This window comes from Lynx rufus, unplaced genomic scaffold (genome assembly GCF_022079265.1).
Source record: "Lynx rufus isolate CCGP_SWC_20201006 ecotype Redwood Valley unplaced genomic scaffold, mLynRuf1.p SCAF_19, whole genome shotgun sequence".
NCBI classification, from domain to species: domain Eukaryota; kingdom Metazoa; phylum Chordata; class Mammalia; order Carnivora; family Felidae; genus Lynx; species Lynx rufus.
This window is the reverse complement of record NW_025814833.1, coordinates 17,653,810-17,677,936: the sequence shown is the minus strand read 5'-3', so window position 1 is coordinate 17,677,936 and position 24,127 is coordinate 17,653,810. Positions and strand designations below refer to the sequence as shown.

General features: G+C 43.3%; 1 protein-coding gene across 1 annotated transcript in view; it reads right to left on the bottom strand.

The window, feature by feature from the left end:
* The window catches only part of GRIA3 (glutamate ionotropic receptor AMPA type subunit 3), a 266,764-nt gene that overhangs the window by 23,240 nt on the left and 219,397 nt on the right, over positions 1-24,127 (bottom strand). Inside the window, exons 13-14 of the mRNA XM_047081913.1 lie at positions 778-1,025; positions 101-215 (exon numbers count right to left, since the gene is read on the bottom strand). Coding sequence (XP_046937869.1) covers positions 101-215; positions 778-1,025 — 363 coding nt within the window. The remainder of the gene's footprint in view (positions 1-100; positions 216-777; positions 1,026-24,127) is intronic.

Here is a 24,127-nt window from a genome sequence, read left to right as displayed (position 1 = left end):
TCTCTGTGTGCGTCTTGTGCTCTCTCCTCAGTAATAAGATAACAGTCTTGCCGATTACTCGTCACTAAGGGTACCCGGTTGTGGTGACATTGAGGCTGACCTTGGAGTCACCGCCCCCGCTGCCGCACTCTCCTTTGTCGTACCACCATTTGTTTTTCAATTTGTCCAAGAGGCCTTGCTCATTCAGTTTTAATACTGCCAGGTTAACAGCATTTCTTGAAACGATAAAACATAACTTGTAAGAAAATGCACAAATGCGTAGGAAATCGTTAACGTATAAAAAGGAGCACAAGAGGACAAATTGGCTAAATTTCACAGAACGTGGAGCTAGAAAAATGTCTGTACAGCGAATACAGGGTTAAATATTGGAAGGTGGCATGGAGGGTAACATTTGCTCAAAACCGAAGTGTGCGGGATGGGGAAGTTGTCTTTGAGAAAAAAAGTAACAAGAACACCACATCCATGCAATTAACATTCGTCACATATGGCACCATAACTTGGCTTTTACCATTTAAATTGAAAAAGCCGTTGAACTGTAAAATTAAAACAGCAACAAACAGTCAGAGAGGACAACACAGAGAGAGAACATTAAAAAAAAATGGATGCATTAAATAGATGAAACCATAATTTACCGTCTTATTTAACTCCATGGAATATTGTAGATTTTAAACTTTTAAAAGTTACCTCAAAATCCACAAGAAAGAAAATGACAACAAAATGCATCAGGGTAGGTGGAATACTATAACAACACGGATATTGTTATATTATTCCACCCACCTTAATGCTGAGCCTTTAGGGGTTGCCACACCATAGCCTTTGGAATCCAGATTTCCACCAACTTTCATGGTATCACACGGTTTTCTCTGCTCAATGTACTCATTCATGGTTGACTCCAGCAGGAAGGCGAACTTTCCCTTGGACTTCCGCACCCGGGCCACTCCGTCTGCTGTTGTTTTGGTAAACACAGATGGCTCTGCTGATTTCATGTAAGACCACATTTTCTCATAGACAGCAATTTTGGACCTCTGCAACAGAGACAAGCATTCTTAGACACCAGATATGAAAACTGGAAAAGGTCTCGGTGCAGTGGGTTTCAAACAATTTCGATCGCAACCCATGGTAAGAAGAGCATGTCACGCTGTGGCCCAGTAGGTACATTCATACATATGTAAACATGGTTCCAAAATAGGCTACTCAACACCGCACTCATCTTTGCATCTTTGTGACCTGCGATGCTCTCTGATACTTTCTATTGTATTCTAATTCACCGGAAAAAAGAAAGAAGCGCCAGTCAGGACCCACCAAATTGATTTCATGGCTCCACTAATGGGTTGCAATCTAGTTGGAAAAACACTTCCTCAGTTCAATCTTCTTCTCAATTCAGAAATCTCCCCTACAATATCCTGCTATGTGATTACCCTTTACCTGCCCGGAAAAAAAAAAAAATGCGACTGGAGGGGAGTGTACAACCATTTCAGTTAGCCTACTCCAGCACGGGACATTAATTATTGTAAGAAAGCACTTTCTTATTCTGAGCTGAAATTTGTTTCTCTAGGACTCCCAACCTTTAGCACTATCTGCTAGAGTACGTAAAGCAATTCTGTTCCTTCTTCTGCATGACGGCCCTCCAAGTATTGCAAGGCTGTTGTTATACCCCCCTCTTCATCTCTCCATCAGGTTGAACTCCACTGGTGTCTAATACTATTTCTGGAACACTCACAATTTTGGTCTATCCCCCACAGGATTCTAGTTAGCGATGCCTCTCTTCAATTAGATTGTCTAGAAATAGACATGGTACCCCAGATATCTGACGAAGACAGAATGAAAAATAAACTGTTTGCTTCTTGTCACTGGAGCATTATTTCCTAGCATAACACTGCCTGAGTTTGTGTTAATGTATTTAGCCTTTCATCCATCCTTTTAACAAATATTTGTGGAGCACCTGCTGTATCTAAAGCACTCTCCTGGGTGTGGGAAGAGTATGATAGAGTGAATAGTCCCTCTTTCAACTCAGGTTGAGGCCAAACTGTTAGTTCTTTCAACCAAGCCAAGTTTCCCTCATCTTTACCATTTTGGATTTTGAATTTAATGCCACTAAATGTCATCTCAATTCAGGTGGTCCTTAGAACACATGCTAAATGCTTATAGATCTATGATAGGCATTCTGGAGAATACAAAGGAAGCATGGTCTTAATGACCCCATGACTTCCAGTTGAGTTGGGAGTTATGTCCTTGGGAATGAAAACCCAACAGAAAAATTCTAAAGTGCTATTTGACCAGAGGTGAGGTAGCATGGTAGAGACTACTGACATGCCAGGATTTCAAGTGTCCTTTTATGGGGTTTCCTGGCCCCTGCCTCAACTTTTTTGATTATTTAGTTGCTCTTCTCTGGATTTTGGCTGGCTACATTCTTGAAGCCTGCGTTGACCTGCTTAAATAATTCCAGAGGGCTGGAACTTTCAGAGTTATCGCCATGCAAATTAAACATTGTGTTTATGGTGATCGGACACCCACTGAGGACCTTACTGAGTCACTCAAACTGTTCACTTGGATTGGGAATCTGGATTCCATAGTTGGTTTGCAAGAAGAACAGGAAAAAAAAGGCCAATACGGCTGAAGCCAAATGAACAAAAGGGAGAATGGTAGGAAATGAGTTCAGAAGGATAATCAGAGGTCAGATCTTGTAGGGCCCTGTAAGACATGGTAAAAAGTTTGGATTTATTCTGTTATTTATTTCTGACATTTCTGAAAATTTCTGAAAATTTCTGAAATTATTTAAGGACTTTGAGGAGGCATGTGATAAGATCTGATTTAAAAATTTAAAGCATCACTCTAGCTGCTGTATGGAGAATATGCTCTAAGGTGGGCCAGAGTGGTTAGGAGGCTATTCTAATAGTCCAGGGGAGAGATGGTGGTGACTTGGACTAGGTTGGGAACAATGGGAGTAGAGACAAGAGGTTGAAGCCAAGGTATGTATTGGGGAGACAGCCAACAAGCCTTGCTGATGGACATCTCCACCTGATGGTCCTGTAGACACTTTCAGATTAAACAATTCCAGACCAAACTTACTATCTTCCTTATAAAGCCTGGCTCTCCTAAGTTCTATGAGGAAACCACCGAACATCCAAGCTTGGTTTTTACTCCTTCCTCGGCCTCTTATTATGCCTTGTTTATTCGGACATAGAAATGTCCTCTCTGTTCTTTTGTCTTCTTTCCATTCTCGTTACCATTGCCCTGGAGCGGGCTCCCACCATTTTTTGGTCTGGACTACATTGCCTCCCAATTACTCTCCAGGCTTCACCTCTCTCTTCAGTTTATCTTCCAGCGATCCTTCCAAAATGTGAACCTGACCATTCTTTAAAATCTTCTCATAGTTCCCTAAAACCTACAGAACAAAATTCAGACTCTTACGTATGATATTCAAGAGTCCTTATGATCTGGACTACACTCTCCTATGATCTAGTCACACTGGACTACTCACTGTTCACTGAAATGTGCCACACACCTTCACGTCTTATGCCTTTGGTTATGCTTTTGCCTAGGCATAAGTTATCCCTATTCATCCTATGAGGTCCAGAGCAAATACCGTGGCTTCTGTGAAATCTTTCCTGACTCCTGCTCCCACAGAAATGCTTTCTTGGATGTTCCTAAAGCACTTTTGCTGTTACCTTGGCTACAGAGCTTACTGTAGTGCATTATGGTGAGTTGGCTATGTGGCTGTCCTACTCACATTACTGGGTGTTCTTGAGGACAGAGTCCACACCTGATTCATTTTGGTAGCCCTCTTGGCAGCCAGCACAATGTACATAGTAGGCATTTAAGATGTATTTGCTTAATAACTGAAGCTTAGCTGGATCAGGGTGACATCTAGATTGTTGGTCAAAGGCATCAGAAGGTTGGTGGAAAATGGTTACTAACACTGGTTTTATAGCCCTGTAGAATTCTAGAGCTGAAGTTACTCTAAAGATCGTTGATTCCAACTCCCAGCTAAACCAATCAGGATATATGCTTTATAATCCACTTTGTTGTGTTCTTGTTTTTGCCACTGAGCTTGCCTTTGTTGTCCACACCAATAATTTTCTCCCCCAATAATCAAGGTCTTCTAAGATTGAGATCTCACCCGTTGACATTTATGCTCATTCCAGAGCACGTTATCCTCATCTGACGCATAAAACAATTTCGAAACATCATAATGAAACACACTCTCAATGACTTAATTTTACCTCAGTAGGAATTTCCTAGTCAGTGGCTCAAAGAATTTGATAAACTAGTAAATAATTCAGCTGCACTGTAAGATATGAAACATAATGTAAGGACACCTCCGTACTTGCCACAAAACTCAGTAGAACATTATGAAGTTAGTTGAAGTCTGCCTATACTCCCCTCTCTAACTCCATACCCTTCCTCCAGGCCAGAAGTAACTATTATCCTGAATTTGATCTTTATCATTCACTCCCTTGCAACTCTTTATATTTTTATGAGAATAAACATCTCTTTTGTAATGACTGCAGAGCATTTCCAGCTATGGCTACACCATACTTTACCCAATCTCCCATTGAAGGACTTTTAGGTCAATTCCAATTTTTTTTGGCATTGGAGACAAGCCTGTAGTAGGTGTGTATCTCCATGCACTTGCAAAGAGGTACTTTGTGTTCATCTTGGTCTAATTGAACCTGAGCGAAAGGGGGAGGGGGTAGACCAATTTGTCTCTTACATTATTTGCAAACGGGCTATTACGTCCAAAGATAAATTTATAAGGCAAGGGCAAAGGGTTTGTGAATTGTGATCTGCATGCACTATAATTTGGATTCATTTACTTCATCATTTACTTGAGCTCTTTGATTGCTGATACAGGTTAAAAGGGTTTATTCCCTTAGGTAATGATGCATTTCTAGGAGAATAAATGGCGGTGCTTGAAGTGGGCACTTTGAATGTGTGCAGTGTACAAGCAGCAGATATTAATGAATTCAGGAAATGAAAAGTTAGTTAGTGGCAGAAATGACTGGCTCCTGGTTGATGACTGAATTCTGAAGGAGGTTAAGAAGGGGAAAAAGCAATGGCTCACAAGTGAGAAAAATTGAGCTGAAACGTTTATCTTCCTAACTGGTATTTAAGTGACTGTATAACATTTAGACCAAAAAGAAGAAAAAAAAATCACTAGCATTTTTTTTTTTTTTTTGCAGTCTGTCTTATTTTGGCTGAAATACTGAAGGCAATAAAAGGAATTGAATCTTAGTTCAATCATCTGGGAGAAATTAAAAAAATTATGGTCAGGATGTGTAATAGCAAGTTCATTTTTCTCAAACCTGCCACGATTCATTTATTTCATCCCACAGAGCACCATTTTGTACCTCAGAACGAATAAACAACGGGTATGCAGAGAGGCCACGCGGAATTCTCTTAGCACTGCTAGAAATTAGCATATGAAATCCAAAAGGAGAAATACATGAATGGAGGAGGAACAGATTAATCCAAAACAGGAGATCAAGCAGAGCTCTAGCATTCATGGATTCAACAATCACCCTTCCAAGTATTTGTCACAGGTCATGAAGGTCAACTGTACAAAGAAATTTGCTTTTGTTGAGTGGAAATTTGGATCTTGGGCCCAGTGAGGCTGATGTGTAGAAACGAGTGATTAGTGACCGCACTTAGCCCACCACTCAGACTTTGCCTCTCTCTGCAGTGGCGCTGGCTGCCCCTCATCACTGCGCATGACTGTTCCTCCGTAGACCAGGCGCACGACGTAAATGTCTGGTGCCATGTTTGAGAGTGTGGAGTCGCATCGCTTGGGTTTGAATCTCACTCGCTACGTGTTGAAGTTATCAAGCCCCCACGTGCCTCAATTTCCTCATCCATCAAATGGGATAATTTTTTTTAAAGTGCCTACTTCAAAGATTTCTTGAGAGAAATGACATGAGTTAATACGTACATGTCACTTAGAACAGTGCCCGGCATACGAGAAGTGCCAAAAACATTACATATTTTTCTAGCACAGAAAGCATCATTTGTTTTAGTGACAGAACTTAATAGCATGATAAATTACTTTAATCCCCTATTTAACAGAATCATTGCTTCATTTTATGGAGGGAATTCTATGTTCAAGTGTTATTCACATATTTGGGTCTTCGGATACATTCCGGTGAATGCCCATGGTCTGCCATTAATAAAAGTAATCATCATTTGATTTGGACTTAAAAAACGTTTTTGAGGAAGACATATGGGGAGGATGGCAAATTTTCCTTTAAAACTTACATTTGATAGTTAAGTTGAGGCTCACACATTAAAGTCCCCATTAACCAGAACACTGCTACTGGGGAGACCTGGTGAATGAAGCTTTCTGCTTCCCTAAGAGTTAAATGAGAACACCCGCTTGATCAATAGAACATCCAATTGGAATCAGTAGTGTAACAGCCTTTCTTTTAGAAATAGAAGAAACCTTCAAAACCATCTGGTTCAGCTTCTCACCCCATGCAGCCTGGCTTCTCTGCTCAAATGTCTCTGGTGGTGAGGCACTCCCGAGCTCAGAAGAGGCTCATAACTTATGACAGTTCAAATTGATAGAAAATTCTTTTTGTTGGGCTGACATCCTTCATGACAGTCTCTCTCCCCTCCAGTCCTATCCTGCCTTCTGCCTGAATTGGGTGGTCTCTTCTTTCCGCTTCCGTTTCTCCATTGTATGGAGCACTGGTTATACTGCTTTCTAATGGTCATCTCCAGTGCAACCTGAGCTCCTTGGGAGTAGGAATTACGTCTCTCTCTCTCTCTCTCTCTCTCTCTCTCTCTCTCTCTCTATTCCCAGTGACTAGCATAATGCCTGGCATGTATGAAACCCTCACTATGTATCTGTGGGATGAATGAATATCACAACTGCAGTTCCACCTATGGGTCCTAATTCTGCACTCTGCAGTACATCGAACAAATATGCCCTTTTCCACATGGTGTGGCTGCTGAAGATTACCACTGCCGTGTCACCTGTTAATTGTCTCTTTTGCCGACTAAACATTATAAGGGCCTTCATTTATTACTCTTATGACATGAATTCCCGTCACCCACCCCGCCTCTTTCTGGGAAGCTCCATCTTCTAGATGCTTTTTAATTTTTCAAAGTCCCTCCTAAAATGGGGCCCCAACAACTGATGATAACGTGCTCGATATAGCGGCACTAGCACAAAGGACAATAACACACTCTCTTCTCGTGATGTGGACATGAACACAATTTTTCATTTCAACATGATTCAACAGGCGTTTTTTTGATATGTTGAGAGTCGAGAATTAACATTAACACAACAGACCAATAAATTGGAAGCTAATTCACTCACGGTATTCATTTGCTGTCAGCATGTAGACAAAGTTACATTTTGCAAAAAAAGTATTGGTGTTTGTGACATCGCTATACCCCAATCATGTACAGTGTGTTCTAAGTGAATAATTTGAGAGGATAGAATGAAGGAAAGGTCAGGGAACGATGGTTTTAGGTACCTTTTTGGGAGGCAAGATTTACTTTTAAGTAATCTCTACACCCAACATGGGGTGAGAACTCACAACCACGAGATCCAGAGTTGCCCGCTCCACTCGCCAAGCCAGCCAGGTATGCTGGTTTTAGGAATTTTGTACTCCAGCATTCCCCAAAGGGGAATGGGCTGGCTTTATGCATTTATTTTTTGGCCACTGCAGGTATCGTGCCTCTATTGTCCATTTCCACCACTGTATGTATAAAACTAGCTTTGTACATGCCACAGAGAGGCTGGGTTCTCAGTCTCTACCTCTCTCACCCGACTTCACTGTCTTTTTGGCTCAGAGATCCATTCTGTCCCTCCTTTCTGGCATCAGGAGTCTTGGTCCTCATGGAGGCAGTCTCTGATGTTACAAAGGTTTCTGTTACCTTTGAGCAAGGGATCCTTTTTATTTGAATAGGGGATGGGTGTCCCAGAAAGGGGAGTGAGTTTCTTGGCATTGTAAAAGGTGCTGTTCAGAGGCTGGAAAAAGCCGTCCCTGCGAACAGGACACTAACGAAGGGGAAATGGCATGTTTCAAACAAAAATGCCTTACCCTCCTTCATTTTTCCTTCGCTATCTACTATTATTGTAGCTTATTTATTGCTTAAGAATTTGGTCCATTTCTTCTGTAGGTTGTGTATCTTTAGTTAAGAGAACATCATTAAAAACTATAATCTGCTTTTTCTTCCAAATTATTTAGCCCCCTCTAAAATTGCTACTTTTAATAAAGGCTCAGGCGGCACTGCTAGCTGGTACAAATTTGAAAAGGTGGCTTCGGTCTGCTGTCTGCCTGAACCGGGCACTATAGACTCCTGTGCACCTCCTGGGCCCTCCTTCACCTTCACGAGTAAATGTTGTGTCTTTGCGTTTCTCCAAAACTGGGATATGGACAGGTGATCCTTGCAAGGTCAAGTTCTTGCAAGGTCAAAAGTACTGCAACTTTTACCCTCGCCTAGCAGTCTGCATGGTCCTTTTGTGCACAAATTGGATCATGTCATTCCTCTGCTCAAACCCCTCAGAATGGCTTCCTATCACACACAGAATAAAATCCAACGTCCTTACCAGGGCTTGGGAGGCCCAGCACAACGGGCTCTGGTTTGTCTTGTCTGCCCTCATCTCTTACCCTTCCTTCCCTCTCTCGCTTTGCTTCGCCACGCGGGCCTTCATTCTCAAACTGACCAAGCATGTTCCCCGGTCAGAGCCTTGCTCATGCCGCTGCATCTGAAATGAATTTCTCCCCACCCCCTCCACCCCATGTTTTCATGGCCTGCCCCCCACTTCATTTAGGTGTCTGAGCAAATGTCACCTCAACAGAGAGGCCTTCCTCAATCAGCTGAGATAAAATAGCATTCCCGACCTGTTGTCTCCTTACCTGCTTGTTTCATTTCACATAACGCCAACTGAAACATACACGTTATTTACATATTTGCTTATCTTTTTTTTGTCTCATCCACAAAGACAAAGTCCAAAAGGACTTTGTTTCATTTGAGGACTTAGAACAAAGGCTGTCACATAGAATGCCCTCAGTAAGTATTAACTGAATGAATGAGTGAAGTAGCTGCGATTTAAACCCAGATCATTTGACATGGAAGTCTATATTCTTGATTACATTGTCATCATTAGTCTCCCCTACCATCCTTCAAAGCTTAAAGAGGTAAGGTGATAATTGCATAGGTGCGAAATGGCAGAATTAGCCCTCAAATCGGGGTCTGTTGGGTTCCCAAACCCGTTTTTTCCTACTACTCCACACTGCCTCCCAGGGAAGAAATTGCTGGTGACTACATTGAGCAAAATGCCGGTGACTTCACTGAGGTTTACATCTTTGACCTGTCATTTTGACATGATTTTATATAGCCTTCATCTTCTTTGGTTCAACTTTGAAGGCTGTTAAGTATGCTATGGTGTAAAAGGCACCAATATAATACTCCACTAGTCTGTCACAAGGCCCTAAATCCTACCATTATAGATCATGCCTTCTGTTGGACTTGGACAAATTACTTAAATTCCTCTAACACTCTAATAATTATCTCTGAAATGGAGATAGAATACGAAGTGAGATCATTCCTATAAAGCACCCAGCACAGTGCCTGGCATGTAGTAAATTCTCAATAAATTAGATCACGCTATCGTGGTAAATGGGAGGGTAACAAAACTCACACCCACCACCTTTGTATAATTTGGTTTATTAGAGAATTTGTGCCAGAGGAATACGGGAGGGAAGGAGAATCAAGATAGGTCTTGGGGATGGCAGGCAAGCTGGGATGTCACGGGGTGATAAGTCAGGGGCACACTGAGGGCATGGGCACATGTGGGCGGGAAGAAGGATGATGGCAAGTTATGTGCTGTCAGTGCTACTGAGGCAGAGACTAGGATCAAAGCTAATTCATTAGATGCTTAGCAGAGAATGCCTTATAAGTCCAAATGGGGCCACCAAAATGTTCAATTTCAATATATTCACATTTCACCATCTCCCGTGGCTCTCAAGTTTGAACAGTTGGGTTTAGATTTAAGTCTTTTCCTTCTTGCTGTTAGGAGTGTTCCAGTAAGTATTCTTTCTAATGGTGCTACGCTGATTTAAAAAAAAAAAGTGGCTGGCTGGGGTTTTGTCTGGCAAACACGCTGACTGTGAAAGCTGCAGGAAAATTGATTTTCTGGCGTTTGCGTGTCCTGGCACAAACCCTGCGGCATGGAAGCTCGAGTTACAGAACCTTCTGGTAAGTGCAGCTTGCGGGGGTGACTTCAAAAAATGATTAGGTTTCACTAATCTTCACCACTGGGGGCCAACGGCAATGGTCTCCATGTGTAAAACGGTAGTTAAGGCTACTACTTTGCTGTTATTTCATTTAGAGAAGTAGCCAGCCACCTAGTTTGATACCCACACACAAACACAAGCCAACATACTTCTTTACACCCCCCATTCTTCATGCTCAGGCCTTGATCCCAACCTGTCTTTATTCTGCCCTGACCACATGAGTCCCGTGGAAAAGCTACCCAGTCAGCAGCGTTCTGCGAGAGGCTGGCCTGTCCATGGTGAAATGCACAGTTACGTATTTTCTTTTGGTGGTGCATAGAGCAGAAGTTAAGAACGTAGGTCCTGAAGTTATAAAGACCTGACTTTGGTACTTGTTAGCTGAGTGACTTTGGGTAAAGCATTTAAACTCACTGAAATGCCCTTGGGCATACACAGGAACTAAAGAATTAAAATTCTTTTAAATTTATTCTATTCATATAAAATTGAAAAAAGATGAACTCCTGGGTCTAGGTATGCCATGAAAGAATATTCTCGTTACCTCAGTTTCCTTATCTGAAAAAAATGAGGACGGTGATAGGATCTACCTCACAGTGGTCTTGCAATGATGAAATGAGATTGCTTATAATGGATTTAGCACAGCTCTTGACAACATAGTAAGCACTTAGTTACTTCGTTGGGAAACTTAGTTAAATTCCGCCCCCCCCCCGTCCCCCTGTTCAGTTGTATCAGGCATTGTGGTAGAATGGTATAGGGCATGGAGATGTGGAAGATATGGTTTTCACTATCAAGAAACTGAAGGAACAGTCAGAAGCACGGTCCAATAGAATTTCTGAAATGTTCTATATCTGTGCTGTCCAACATGGTAGCTTCTAGCCACACATGCCTGTTGAACACTTGAAATTTGGCTAGTGCCACTGAGCAACTGAATTCTAAATTTTATTTTAGTTTTAATTTCTTTAAATTGAACTAGTCACATGGGGTTAGTGGGTACCATATTGGATGGTGCAGGTCTACCGCTTAAGTGAAGCAGAAGGCAAAGAGGGACTAGAAGGCAGCAAAAGGGCACCAAGAACGACTTTGTCTGTCTCACAATATTCTTCTTGTTTGCTCTGATGGTGGAAGTGATGGCTGTATCGATGTCTGACGGCACCAGTTGGAGGGATTGGCTGTAGCCTAAGTTGAGGGGCAGGGAAGGAGGAAGCGAAACTCCTGCCCCATTCAGGTCTGAGCTGTAGCTCTGGAACAGCCTACCCAGACTGTTGTTTATGAAAGGCCACTCTAGAGAAAGGTAAGCTGTATTTATTATTTGCGTGGGGAAAAATCTCTTGGGGGTGCACAGGAACTGGTTCTTTTAAATTTAGTCTATTCATATAAAATTGAAAATAAATGAACTCCTGGGTCTAGGTATGCCATGAAAGAATATTCTCGTTATTGCTGCCTGAGAATTATACTTTCCTTCAAAAGAGCAGAGCATTATACAAGGAAATATTTGTGGAAAAAAAATAGAGTATGCTTCCTAAAGTTCCACTTAGCCTAATTTTCTCTTTCTGGCTCTGTGAGTTGTTACATTAAGTTGTTTGGACACCCTCTCTCTGGTTCTCCTTTGCAAGAGAAGAATTCCAACAGAGGTGGGCAGGCAGGTGACACGTTCACAATTTCCCTCAGTTTTTCAAAAATAGTACTTCCCAGTATCAGCGCTGATAGATGGGTTGAAGAATTGAGTGTAATCAAAATTGAAAGTGGTAGAATCTCCAGAGATGCTTTCCACTAAAAATTCCAAGTAACTTTGTCAAGTACTCATTCCAAATGCCTTTGCCTAGCATTTTCAAACTGTGTTACAATCATATTAAGGTCACAGCTGTAAATTTGCCTTTTCTGAGTCACCAAAGGGAGGACGGGACCAGCATTTCATATGGAGGTATGACTGGGGGAAATTAGACAGGTTGAATGTTATGGCCACTCGGCTTGGTTAGAGTCATACGGTGACCAGGGTCTTGAACCAAGCATACCAAAAGGCCCACACTGAAACCAGTGCTGCCAAATCGCAAATTTGCAAACCAAACCCCATTAGGAAGAAGAAAAAAAACCCCAGGGAACAGATGCATGAGCTGAAGCAAAATTGTTGTTTTTAAAGAATCATCTAGAAAACTAGGTTGTTTTATATTCAGGCCTGTGTATTCACTGCTACTATTGAACAGAAACAAAACCAAAGTCTAAAAACTCTCCAGGGTAAACCTAAGCAAACCATTATTTCATTTGACTTGCGTTTCTGATAGAAAAACAGTTATCACCTCCACTCAGTAAGGATCAACAGTCAAACTGCAGAAGGAAGCCATGTTGAATCCTAAAGGATTTAGAAGAGTAAAGGGAACTTGAAAGTCCAGGTTGCATTTCCAAATTTCCTGTTTTCTAGCACCTGTGAAACCTGTGGTCTGTGGGATAATTTATTAGGAGTCGTTGGCTTGAAATGCATTCTCCTTAAGTCCTGCCAGCACCTTATTACCAAAGAAATACAGGTGCTGCCAGCACCTTATTACCAAAGAAATACAGTAACTTGAAAAACAGGCCCTCAATCTCTCAAGCAAGACCATTATCATCTGGGGCTATTCCAGAAGAGTGGAGGAGGCCAATAATACTTTAAAAAAAAAAAGTTCTTTATTTTTCCTCTAAGACTTTCCTGCTTGCCCTCTGTTCCAACTCTGAGCAACCAATGGCAGCCCTTTATCAGCTGAAATGCTCACTGCTCGCTAGCCCCTACTCTGCACCCCCGCCAATGTGCCACTAACAATAGTGAACTCAACAAATTAAAGGATGTTTACGCAGACCCGTGTGTTTTTCAGAGCCCATTAGGGTAATCTGTCACTACGAGTTATCTGGTTTTCTTTTTCATAATTAGATGGCTTGTTTCTATTAACGCAAGATTTTTTAAGTCACTTGCAAATTTTAATTTCCGTCAAGGTGCCTCTTCCTTCACAGTCCTGCATGTAAAGACGACAGACTATTTAATTAAGAACCCTCCTAGACAGTCGTCTCTCTTTGAGGCTTGCTTTCAACACCTTCTGCCTCGAAACTGTTTGTCAGTATGGTGGAAAAAGTGGACGCCCCGCCTGCCCCCCCCCTTCTGCGCCTAATGGCAATCTGCATTTCTACTGATTTCTATCCAGGTCATTCATTATCCGCTCACTGAAAAGTATGTTATTAATGAGAAGCAGGTAGGAGTCATGCTGTCCTCCCCAGGTTTAAATGAATCTTTAAGACGGTACAATCAAACAGATATGCAAAACAGGCCATTAATGCAACATTAAGGTTACAAATTTAAATACAAAATCAGGGAATGCGGAACTTTTTAATTCCGTCTTGGCAACATGAGACGTGCTGAATATATGGTACAGTGTTGGGAAGACACGGATCCAAAGTATTGAAAAAAATAACTGATGTTTGTACGGGAGACTCCAAGATTAGCTACCAGACTTCTGGAATGCTGTAACCGTATCTATGTAGATTGGCTCAACTTCAGTAAGTAAGTTTTTCAACCCCTTTGAACTTTTCTTTCCCTGCTTGGTGCTGCTATGCCTTAGATAAGAGTATGCCTTCCATCATGTAACAGATGAATTCCTAGAAAAAGCTGTGCCATGAATTAGATTCATTTTTGAAAATCAAATTTTATTTCTCTTTCGATGCATGGGCTGTTTTATGTTTATTTCTGACAGCCCTCCTCTTAGGTTCTTCCGACAAGCAGTTAATGATCTGTAAACACCAAAATGCACTAGGGTATCTCCATTTTCCAGGGAAGAATATATTTCTAATGTGAGTAATTACTATTTATCGCTTTCATCAGTTGTGAATTTTCTGATATATGGATTAGTTAAGGATGGGTCTGGCTGTGTTGCGGAGCCACAGGTTTGGCAAGAAAAGGGAAGCCTTAAAGGTAACAAATGGCTTTAACTAGCCCCTGTTAATCTCTAGACTGGCGGAAGGGCAATCCCAATAATTGCCCAGGAAGACGAAAAAGCCCCTACAAAGCCACTTAAGGCGGGAGGTCCTGATACAGTGGATCTTGTGCCGTTTCCCCCACAGTGCCCCTGGCCACTGGAAGAGGTATCCGTGGCAACAGCAAGGGCCCCCAGGGGGACAGAGGGGAAGAGGACTGGACGCTAGCCTGACAAAAACTCATCTGGTCCCCACGGAAGAGAGCAATTACTCTTCAGTGGGGGGGAGGGTCGCAAGTCCCTTCTCCGTCCTAATCGGCATCCACACTTTTGGTTGGGGGATGCTGGCACCCCAAGGGAGGTTAGAAAGGAGGAATGGTTCCTCTCAGGTACTCATCAACAGCTAATCTGTGGTGGGGATACTCTACCTACCTGGTTAACATTTCCCCACGCCGGCTTAACCCCGTAGGAGTCTTGGCAATGCCCCCAGCCTGCACTGACTGGAAAACCGACCGACTGCCCTCCGACCGATGGCGTGGGTGAAGGCCGGGCAATCTGGTCTCTGGGCTGGAGAGCATTGGTCTCCTGCTTGGGAACCGGAATGGCCCGACCGGCACCCTGGTGCATCACACCTGTTTACCTGCTGCCCACAGCATGCAGAGACGTAGAAGTAGCAAAAGGGAAGGAGGAAGAGAGCGCAGCAATTTCACTTCAGTCTGGTTACGAATGTCCACCATATACGACTCCTTTCTAGAAAGATGAGCCATCACTAACCCTTCTTAGTAGAGACACCAGAAGGAGGGGGCCCGCTGAAACTCCTCTCACCAGTCACCTGCACTCACTCCCAGGAAGCCTCACCCTGCCATGTGGGTACTCGGGGCTGTCCACTCCGCAAGCCTCCCGTGTGGGGAAGGTCGAACCTCTGGTGTCCCTAATGCCTCTGTAAGAAACAAATGCAATTGCATTTGTTGCCCGAAGCCCAGACCCAGGAGGTAAAGTAGGGAAAGGGAACGGGTAAGGAACAGAGGGCGATGCACTAGAAACGCGCTTCCGGCTTCTGAAGGAAGCCTTCTGGGCCAGTTTTAAAATACATTCATCTTGCCTTTTTAAATCTTTTTTAAAAGTTGATTTATTTTGAGAAAGAGAGAGAAGGAAAGAGAGAGAGAGAGCATGAGAAGAGGAGGGGCAAAAGGAGAGGGAGAGAGAGAGAATCCCAGGCAGGTTCCGCCCTGTCAGCACAGAACTTGAACTCACGAACCATGAGATCATGATGTGAGCCAAACCAAGAGTCAGATGCTTAACCTGCTGAGCCACCTGGGCGCCCCTAGAATACATTCCTCTTCCTGATAGCATTTAGGTCCTCCTAATTCTGAGCTCTTCGCAGTGACCGGGTTCATGTCTACCCAGCTAAGTTCCCCCGGGTTGGGAACTTTGAGGCATGAGGCTCCCTGAAGCATCTGAAAAGCAGTAACACGGTAGGGCTACCACATCATAAAAAGGATGGAAAAGGACCAAGAAGAAGGGAGGCGAGAGGTCATGTGACAGTAGAGAGCGCCTTGGCCCATGGCCGACAAGAGTTCAAAACTCTTGTTGAAATTTCTCATCCTGCCCCTTCATTCTTAAGGCCATTTCTCTCGCCCATGGTTTCCAACTGTATTTTGAAAGATTTTTTAATTTAATTTTTTTTAGAGAGTGAGTGAGTTGGGGAGGAGCAGGGAGAGAGAGAGAGAGAGAGAGAGAGAGAGAGACTCCCAACCAAGCAGGTGCCAGCCACACGGTCAGTGCAGAGCCCAACGCGGAGCTCCAACCCAGGAACTGTGAGATCACGACCTCAGCCAAAACCAAGCCGGTTGCTCGAATGACTGAGCCATCCACGCGCCGCCCGCCCCCCAACTGTATTTTAACAAACTTCCCGAAGTGAAGGCCGGATGTTCTGTGTGTCTACTTACTGCCCTCTGGCCTGGGGCATTGGGGGTTTGGGATTGCCTGAAGCCTCTGTGAAACCGCCAAGCCAGCAGCCCCGACCATGCAGGTCACAGGGGGACAGAGACTGAGGGAGCGCTGGCAGCTTCTGTCACGTTGGCTGGTGGTTTCTAGCTCCTGAACGGTCTCTTCCTTCTGTCCCATTGTTTTCTTTCTCTTTGTGAAATGTCTTGTGCCCCTGCTTCTTTCGAGGTTTGACTGCTTTTGTTTTTCCACACTGACTAGCCCCTAGGGATGCTGACCTAAGTTCTTCCGGGTAGGGAGGGCCATTCGAGGAAAAGAGGTTCTCTGAAGCCGTTATAAAAGCGCCAACATAGCAGCCCTGACCCCTTGGGACCCAGCAGGTAAGAGAAGGAAAGAAAAGGGAAGGAAGGGGCAGTTACAGGAAAGTAGGAGAGAGCTCCTGGTCTATCTTCTACTTCTGTCCCATTGTCCCCAAGCAATTCCTCTTACTCTTAGCCTTTACCTAGGTCATACCGATCACCATCTCCACCTACGACCAATGCCTGTACCCGGTCACCTGCAGCCCTCTAGGACGGGAAGTTTGAATCAGGGGCTTGCTGTAGGGTGATAAAGATGCTAATACGATGGTCCTGGTCACCCAAGACCCATGCAGTAAATGAGCATGGAAAAGGAAGGGCGTCATAAGGATCATAGGAGAAAAAATTATAAATATTTCAAAGCTTCTGGACATTATGCCCCTGCAGTGGCATTTCTTCCTCACTTTTAGGCCTTGTATTACCCATAGTCAGATTCCACTGCTTGAGCTTCCCTGTAGGTATCTGTCTGCACTTGGGGTCTCCCAAGGCCTCAGATTCCAGTCCCTGAGACAATCATCTCCCATTGGTCCCTGTGGATCAGAGGAAAGTTTCTTCCTTTCTCTCCCTCCCTGACAGGAACACTGGGAAGGGGAGGCCACCACTCAGCCAGTCAGCTGTACTCACTCTCGAGACACCTCTTCCTGCCAGACAGGCCTAGCTACTCCTACTCAGGCTTCTCTCTGCCCTGCAGTCCCAGCCTCCAGCCTTCTCCCAGCATCCTTCACATAGGAATCATAGAAAAAAGGCAAATCCAAATCATCAAAGTATAAATTATCTTATATGCTGTATAGTCAAACGTTCTTCAAAGAGTGGCTCTTAGTCATCTGTGTTAGAACCACTTGGGGTGCTAGTTTAAAAAATGCAGATTAAGGGGCGCCTGGGTGGCTCAGTCGGTTAAGCGTCTGACTCTGGCTCTGGTCACGATCTCACGGTTCGTGGGTTTGAGCCCCGCATCGGGCTCTGTGCTGATGGCTCAGAGCCTGGAGCCTGCTTCGGATTCTGTGTCTCCTTCTCTCCCTGTGCCCCTATCCTGCTCATGCTCTCTCTCTCAAAAACAAATAAACATTAAAATTTTTTTTAATGCAGATTAATAGAACCTATGGAATCAACATGAGGGGAGGAGGCATGAGACCCAATAATCTGTGTTTTAAAATAGCTCTGGAAATGATTTTACACACAACCAGTGTTGGAAAACACTGCTCTAGTGCAGTCATTCATCAGATTATTGAGTCCCCTATTTGACATCCCTGACAAGTGGCCATTAGCCTAATCTTGAATCCCTTCAAAGATGAACAGCTCGTTATCTATGGAGACAGCCCATTCTATTTTTGGATTGCTCTATGAGAATCTTCTTTTTACAATGAGCCAAAAATCTCTATCCCTGTAATATCCACCCTTTGAGTTTTGTTCTGTCCCTTAGGGCCCCACAAAACAAGTACAATTCATCTTTGAAATGTCTACCCTTCAAATATTTTAAGACAATCCTAATATATTCCACTGCTGCATATTTTCTTCAGGCTAAATAGTCTCAATTCTTGTGATGTGAAAAACAATCTTGTAAAAAATTGTAGACTGGTCCCTGTAGGTCAGCTCTTTGGGTGATTCGAGCTAGGAGTGTTTTAAGATAAGGTCAACAAAGAACTATGAGAAGCCATGCCTGTCCTCTTGATGTCAACTCTAAACATCTGAAGGTGTCCTTCAAGCACTTGCCTCTTACTTTTAACAACTTTCTATGGCTCTGTATTACATGAATTTATCTAAGCCTCCTTGAATTTATTTATATTTCTCCTCAGTCATTGACCCTGCTATTCTCAACCTTCTTGCTCATCCAATTGACTGAAACCCCAGGCCAAGAAAATAAAGCAGAAATGTTCTTCAGTATTTGGCCAGTGGGGCAGTTGGCTCCCTGCTGATTTCATATATAGTAAACTTCAGTTATTTGTTAATCACATTTACCCAAATGGTGGTGGTGGTGGCGTGTGTGTGTGTGTGTGTGTGTGTGTCTGTGTGTATGCACACTTGTGTATGTGTGTCTTGTCTGGAAGAAAGGGGCAAGATACAAGTATTTGGAATCAAACTTCAAAATTTTGTGCAAAGGGGCTTTCATATGATTCCCTTCATGATTACCTCATTAGTACTACGACATTCAGGAAAGGAGCTGTTTATTTTGGTGAAATAATGTCTATTGTAGTGGGGTTATTTTTAAAAATGAAGGGTTGGTTATGAAATCTTTCATTTGGTATTGTTTTCCAAAGCAGAGATAGATTTTGCTTTTCAACACTGGTTCCTCAAACTCATTTAAAAGAAAGCAAAGTATTCCTTGGAGAGTCCCTTGTTAATGAACCTCATCTTCACATGCCAAATGTGAATTATGAAATTGGAAATAAGACAGCGCTCAGAGCACCTTGGTCTCAAGCAGTGATTTCCAATTTACCTGTGGCAGTCTATAGATTGGTTTCTACCATGGTACTATTGTTTCAAAGCAATATTTTTTTTTGGAAACTTTTTTCCATCACGAACTCCCTTCCCCAAACATATATACATACGCTATCTTATGCAGACAAATCTTAGTGTGAATCCTACAGAAACTAACAGTTCCCCAGTCAATAGTAGCCATAGTCTAACATGATATAAAGTCATGGTCTTGTTGTTTATTTGTTCTTGGGGGCTTTTTTGGGTCCCACATATATTCTCACAAACCCCTTGAACTATTTTTAAATTCTTTTCTCTCCAAATATTTTTAAGATGTCCTTTTCTCCAGAAACCTTTCCTGATTAGTCCACCCGACTCCCCTATTGTCTGCATATTGGACTCAGGGGTCTGGATGGCGTCTCCTACTCATGCCCAGAGTGTGTAGGACAGGGTTCTTTACTCAGCGGGTTGGAATACCAGTGCTACTGAATGATACAGGAAATAGTCTGTAACCCAGATGGGAGACTCAAAGGAGACAAAATTGAGACTCAAATAAATCAGGCTGTGAACACATAAGAATTTTCATAAAGCTGGGAAGTAAGATTCGGTTCTACAGTGCAGGCTTTGTTAGGCATAGCAGCTAACCACCTTCAGGAACCTCTTCATTAGGGCACCAGGAGTGTGCAGATAGATTCGTTTTGGGGATAACGTACAGACAGATGCTCACAATCAGACGAGGGAAGAAATGCAATAGATCATCACTATCCAAGTCCATCCTTCAGACAGGTGACATTCTAAACCGTTTCAAACAGAAAGAAGATGGGCTTCACTCTACCATCCAGCGGCTGCCTTCTGGTGCCATCTTGCTGGGGCATCAAAGTTGTAGCCCAAACACAGAAAGAGAAAGCATGTTCCCTCAAAGTTTTGTTACAAGCTGGAATCGGTAGCTAAAATATCCAGGACCCTCTGTACATATGTGTGGTATAGACAGGACTTCAGGTTTTTTTCAACACTTACACACATACACATCCTCCTCCTCAACTCCAGTCAAGATGTATCAAGATGAAACTTTGTGATACTAGCTAAAGCTCTGCCCCAACAGCAACTACCTAGCGACCCTCTTCCTATTGGGAGAGAGGCATCTATGGCCTCTGAGAAGATTAGGATTGTTTGAGCAGCAACGGGAAGAAACCAGAATAGAAAATGCCCTCATCTTTTGTATCAAAATAGACCCTAAGAGTTATAAAAGACAAGCAAAGGATTGTCGTACGATCCAGCAATTCCACTCTGAAGCATATGCCAAAAGGAATTGAAAACAGGGATTTGAAGAGCTGTTGGTACACCCATGTTCACTGCAACATTACTTGGATACGGTTAATCCTCAAAGAATTTTTCAAGTCCGGAAGTCCCTAATGATTCATGCCTCTAGTGTGTCTTACTGCTTTCTTCTCAGAAGACAGTTTTGTGGTTGAAGCGTATTTTCACAGAGGACTAACTCCCTTTTGCGAAAACGTAACTATTATAGCCCTGGTGCCTAACTTGATATTATAGACTCTCAAGATTTATTTACTCACTGTTTAAAAAGGTAGAAGACTTTGAAGACTGGAATGCATATGACCACAGGACATCACCTAGTAGTTTTTTTGAAAAAAAATTCATAATGAGATGCCACCGCACACCAGTCAGAGTGGCTAAAATGAACAGCTCGGGAAACAACAGATGCTGGTGAGGATGCGGAGAAAGGGGAACCCTCTTGCACTGTTGGTGGGAATGCAAACTGGCACAGCCACTCTGGAAAACAGTATGGCGATTCCTCAAAAAATTAAAAATAGAACTACCCTACAACCCAGCAATTACACTATTAGGTATTTATCCAAAAGATACAAAAATGCTGATTTGAAGGGGCCCATGCACCCCAATGTTTATAGCAGCACTAGCAACAATAGCCAAAGGATGGAAAGGCCCAAATTTCCATTGACTGGTGAATGGATAAAGAAGATGTGGGGTGTGTGTGTGTGCGTGTGTGTGTGTGTGTGTGTGTATGGAATGCTACTTGGTGATGAAGAAGAATGAAATATTGCCATTTGCAACAACATGGATGGGACCGGAGGGTATTATGCTGAGCCAAGTAAGTCAGAGAAAGATATCGTATGATTTCACTCATGTGTGAAATTCGAGAAACACAAGAGATGAACATAGGGGAAGGGAAGGAAAAATAAGATAAAAACAGAGAGGGAGGTAAATCATAAGAGACTCTTAAATACAGAGAACAAACCGAGGGTTTCTGGGTGGGGGAGAACGGGTGATGGGGATTAACGAGGGCACTTTTAAGGATGAGCACTGGGCATTGTATGTAAGAGATGAATCACTGGGTTCTACTCCTGAAGCCATGACAACACTGAATGTTAACTAACTTGAATTTAAATTAAAAAAAAAATGAATTTTGTCCCCCCCCCAAAAGAAAAAAAGTCAGAGCAAGGTTTTGTTTCTGTGAGTTGCTTTTTCCTTTCAAAAGTGGAGTGCAACCAAGCATTCTAGTTAACCTAATGTTTTTATTAGTTGAGCTTCAGGATGTTGAAATTTTATTTGATCCTGATGGTCAGGTTTTTAGACGTCTGCCTGGTGATGAAGGAGAACTTAAATAATTAACCTGCGCAGGCTTGCCAGGTGAACTCAAGGAAGGTCTAATTGAACAGATGGGCCCAACCCCTCCAACTAGAAGCGCTGAGGTGATTTGATTTTGTCGGCTAGGAAAAGAAAGATCCTGAGGTGAATTACTCTCAGAAAGAGGGTTGAAGAGTTCTCCCAAAGATCTGGGGATCCTGCGTGGTGTTAATTACCCTGGCGTTGTCTGCTTGTCTGCGCGAGTCAGCAACCTCAAAGAAAGGAAGACTTAACTCCCTTAGGCTTTCTGGGCTGTGAAATGCTCTCATAAGCAAGTAGGTTACCTGAGAGGCCTAACAGAGCTAGGCTAATGAAATCCATATGGTTGGTTACTTTGGGCAGATGGCCTGCGTGCCCCCTTGGAAGCACCTGAAGTTTCTAGGTGGTCTTCAAGGGCGGCTCTAAATTGTGTGTTTTGGAGTTGTTGAATCTGCAAGCCACAAAGGAATGACTGAAGATGGAGAGATGAGGTCAGGAGTAATATTTGATAACGGGGGTAGGGATGGGATCAGGATCGGGGGGGGGGGGAGGATACAAATGAACTTTCTCTCTCCTCCCAAAGTCAGGAAAAAACCCACCTCTCTTCCACTGAGCCAGCAGAGATGATTTTATTTTATCTTATTTTATTCTTGAGAAGTACCCCTCCCTCACATCTCCACGGAGCCTTGCCTGGATAGTCTTTATGCTTTAGTTGCTCTATTGTTGGGCCCTTTCCCTAAAGTCTCCTGGCATTTGTAGAAACCTTCATCCTTTTAAAGAGCTTTTTGTGATATTATCCTCTTACCAACCCCATAAGGAAGGTAGAGCAGAGAATATTCCCATCGGTACATGAGGAAACCGAGACCGAATGCTTCTCACCCAAAGAAAAACAAGGAAGTCGTCAGTGGATGTGGAACTAGAAATCATCTTTTCCCTCTTTTTCTTTCCAGTTTTATCCAGCTATGACATAACCCTGGGCATATCAGAAAGTATAATCAGCTGTGAATTATAGAGGTTTGATGTGTTTGTGGCATTCGCTATAGTTTTATGGATGACCTCCTTTTCCTTGGCTTCTTATCCTGGATCCTTTTGAGGCTATCAGAGCATGGGAAAATGTCATTTAAAGTGGGTATAGGTTCTCTTTTCTAACTGACCCATCAAGGGAAATAAAAGATCAACCAGGAGATAATACAGATGCCTTAGCACGTGCTGCACCAGAAGCTTGATTCATGCCTAACGCCCCCCGTTTCTGTGAACACTCACACCAGAAGGGCACTGAGACGGGCTGGAAAGGGGACCCAATCTGGCCTCAGAGTTCTAGCTCTTCCCCATTGAGCCCAGTGACATTCATCAAGTCACAATGTCATTTTGTCTCACATGTATTGCAGGATTGTTGTGTGAATTGAATGTGGTAATGTGTGTGAAAATGTGTTGAAAATTGGCGGCCCTCTAGATTGTGAGCTCCCAGATGGTAGAGGCCATTTCTGCTTTATTCACCACCTAACTGACCCTCGTGTTGGGTTATGGAGAATCATTAACCCTTTTGTTATTCACCATGGAGTGTAGCCAAAGATTGGTGCATGCAGAGAAGTAGCAATATAAAAATAAACACTGTCATCTGTCCTGGAGGGTGTGATCATCTAGGTTCCTGAGATGCCTATATTTCAAGTCCGTCTATCCCCCCAAATCACCTCCAAATATGGTGGAGGGCCCTGTGTAAGCATTTTCATGCGATTTGGTAAAAGACAGACAGAAATTTAATTTTGTTTACAGAGATGGATCCTCAGTGCTTAGCCTGGAACTTGGCACCTAGAGAGTGCTCAAAAAAAGAGTTATTGAGAGGCGCCTGGGGGGCTCAGTCGGTTAAGCGTCCAACTCGGTTTCGGCTCAGGTCATGATCCCACGGTTTGTGAGTCTGAGCCCCATGTCAGGCTCTGTGCTAAGAGTGTGGAGCGTGCTTGGGATTCTCCCTCTCCCTCTCCCTCTCTCTCTCTGCCCCTCCCCGACTCACGCTGTCTCTGTCTCTCTCAAAATAAATACATAAACTTAAAAAAAAAGAGTTATTGATAGAGTGATGAATAAATACTAGAATCTAGGGCGTTATTCGTAGCCTGTCTTCATTGTTGCATTTCCGCCTTTCTCTTGGAGACAGATAGGAGGTGTGTGGTCGGTTGTGCACAGTTGTCAGGTCAACCAATGTCTACTCCTTTGGAGAGCGTGCTCTCCACACAGCTTGAGGGTTGCCTGCAAGGAAGGCCTATGGAACCACAGACCCCTGGCCGCTGAGGGGCGGGAAAGGCCGACGGCTGTCTGAGTGTCCCTTTCCCTCTTCCTGAGGCCTGTTCGGTCAGGCCTCAGCAGCCTCACCTTGTGTCTGGTGCCCCACCCCAGTCTTGACCTGTGAGGTCTAGGAGTCTTGTCGTGCAACGTATCATGTGACATTGGAACAGACTGGTTTTGAGAAGGTGGCATCAAAAGATCCACGTCAAAATTAAAAAAACGGATTTTCTTTTTTAAAAACTGCCAAGTAGTAGGCCCAACAGATGTCTCTGACCTACCATCCCTTGGTGTCAAACTCCTCTCTTGTTGTCAC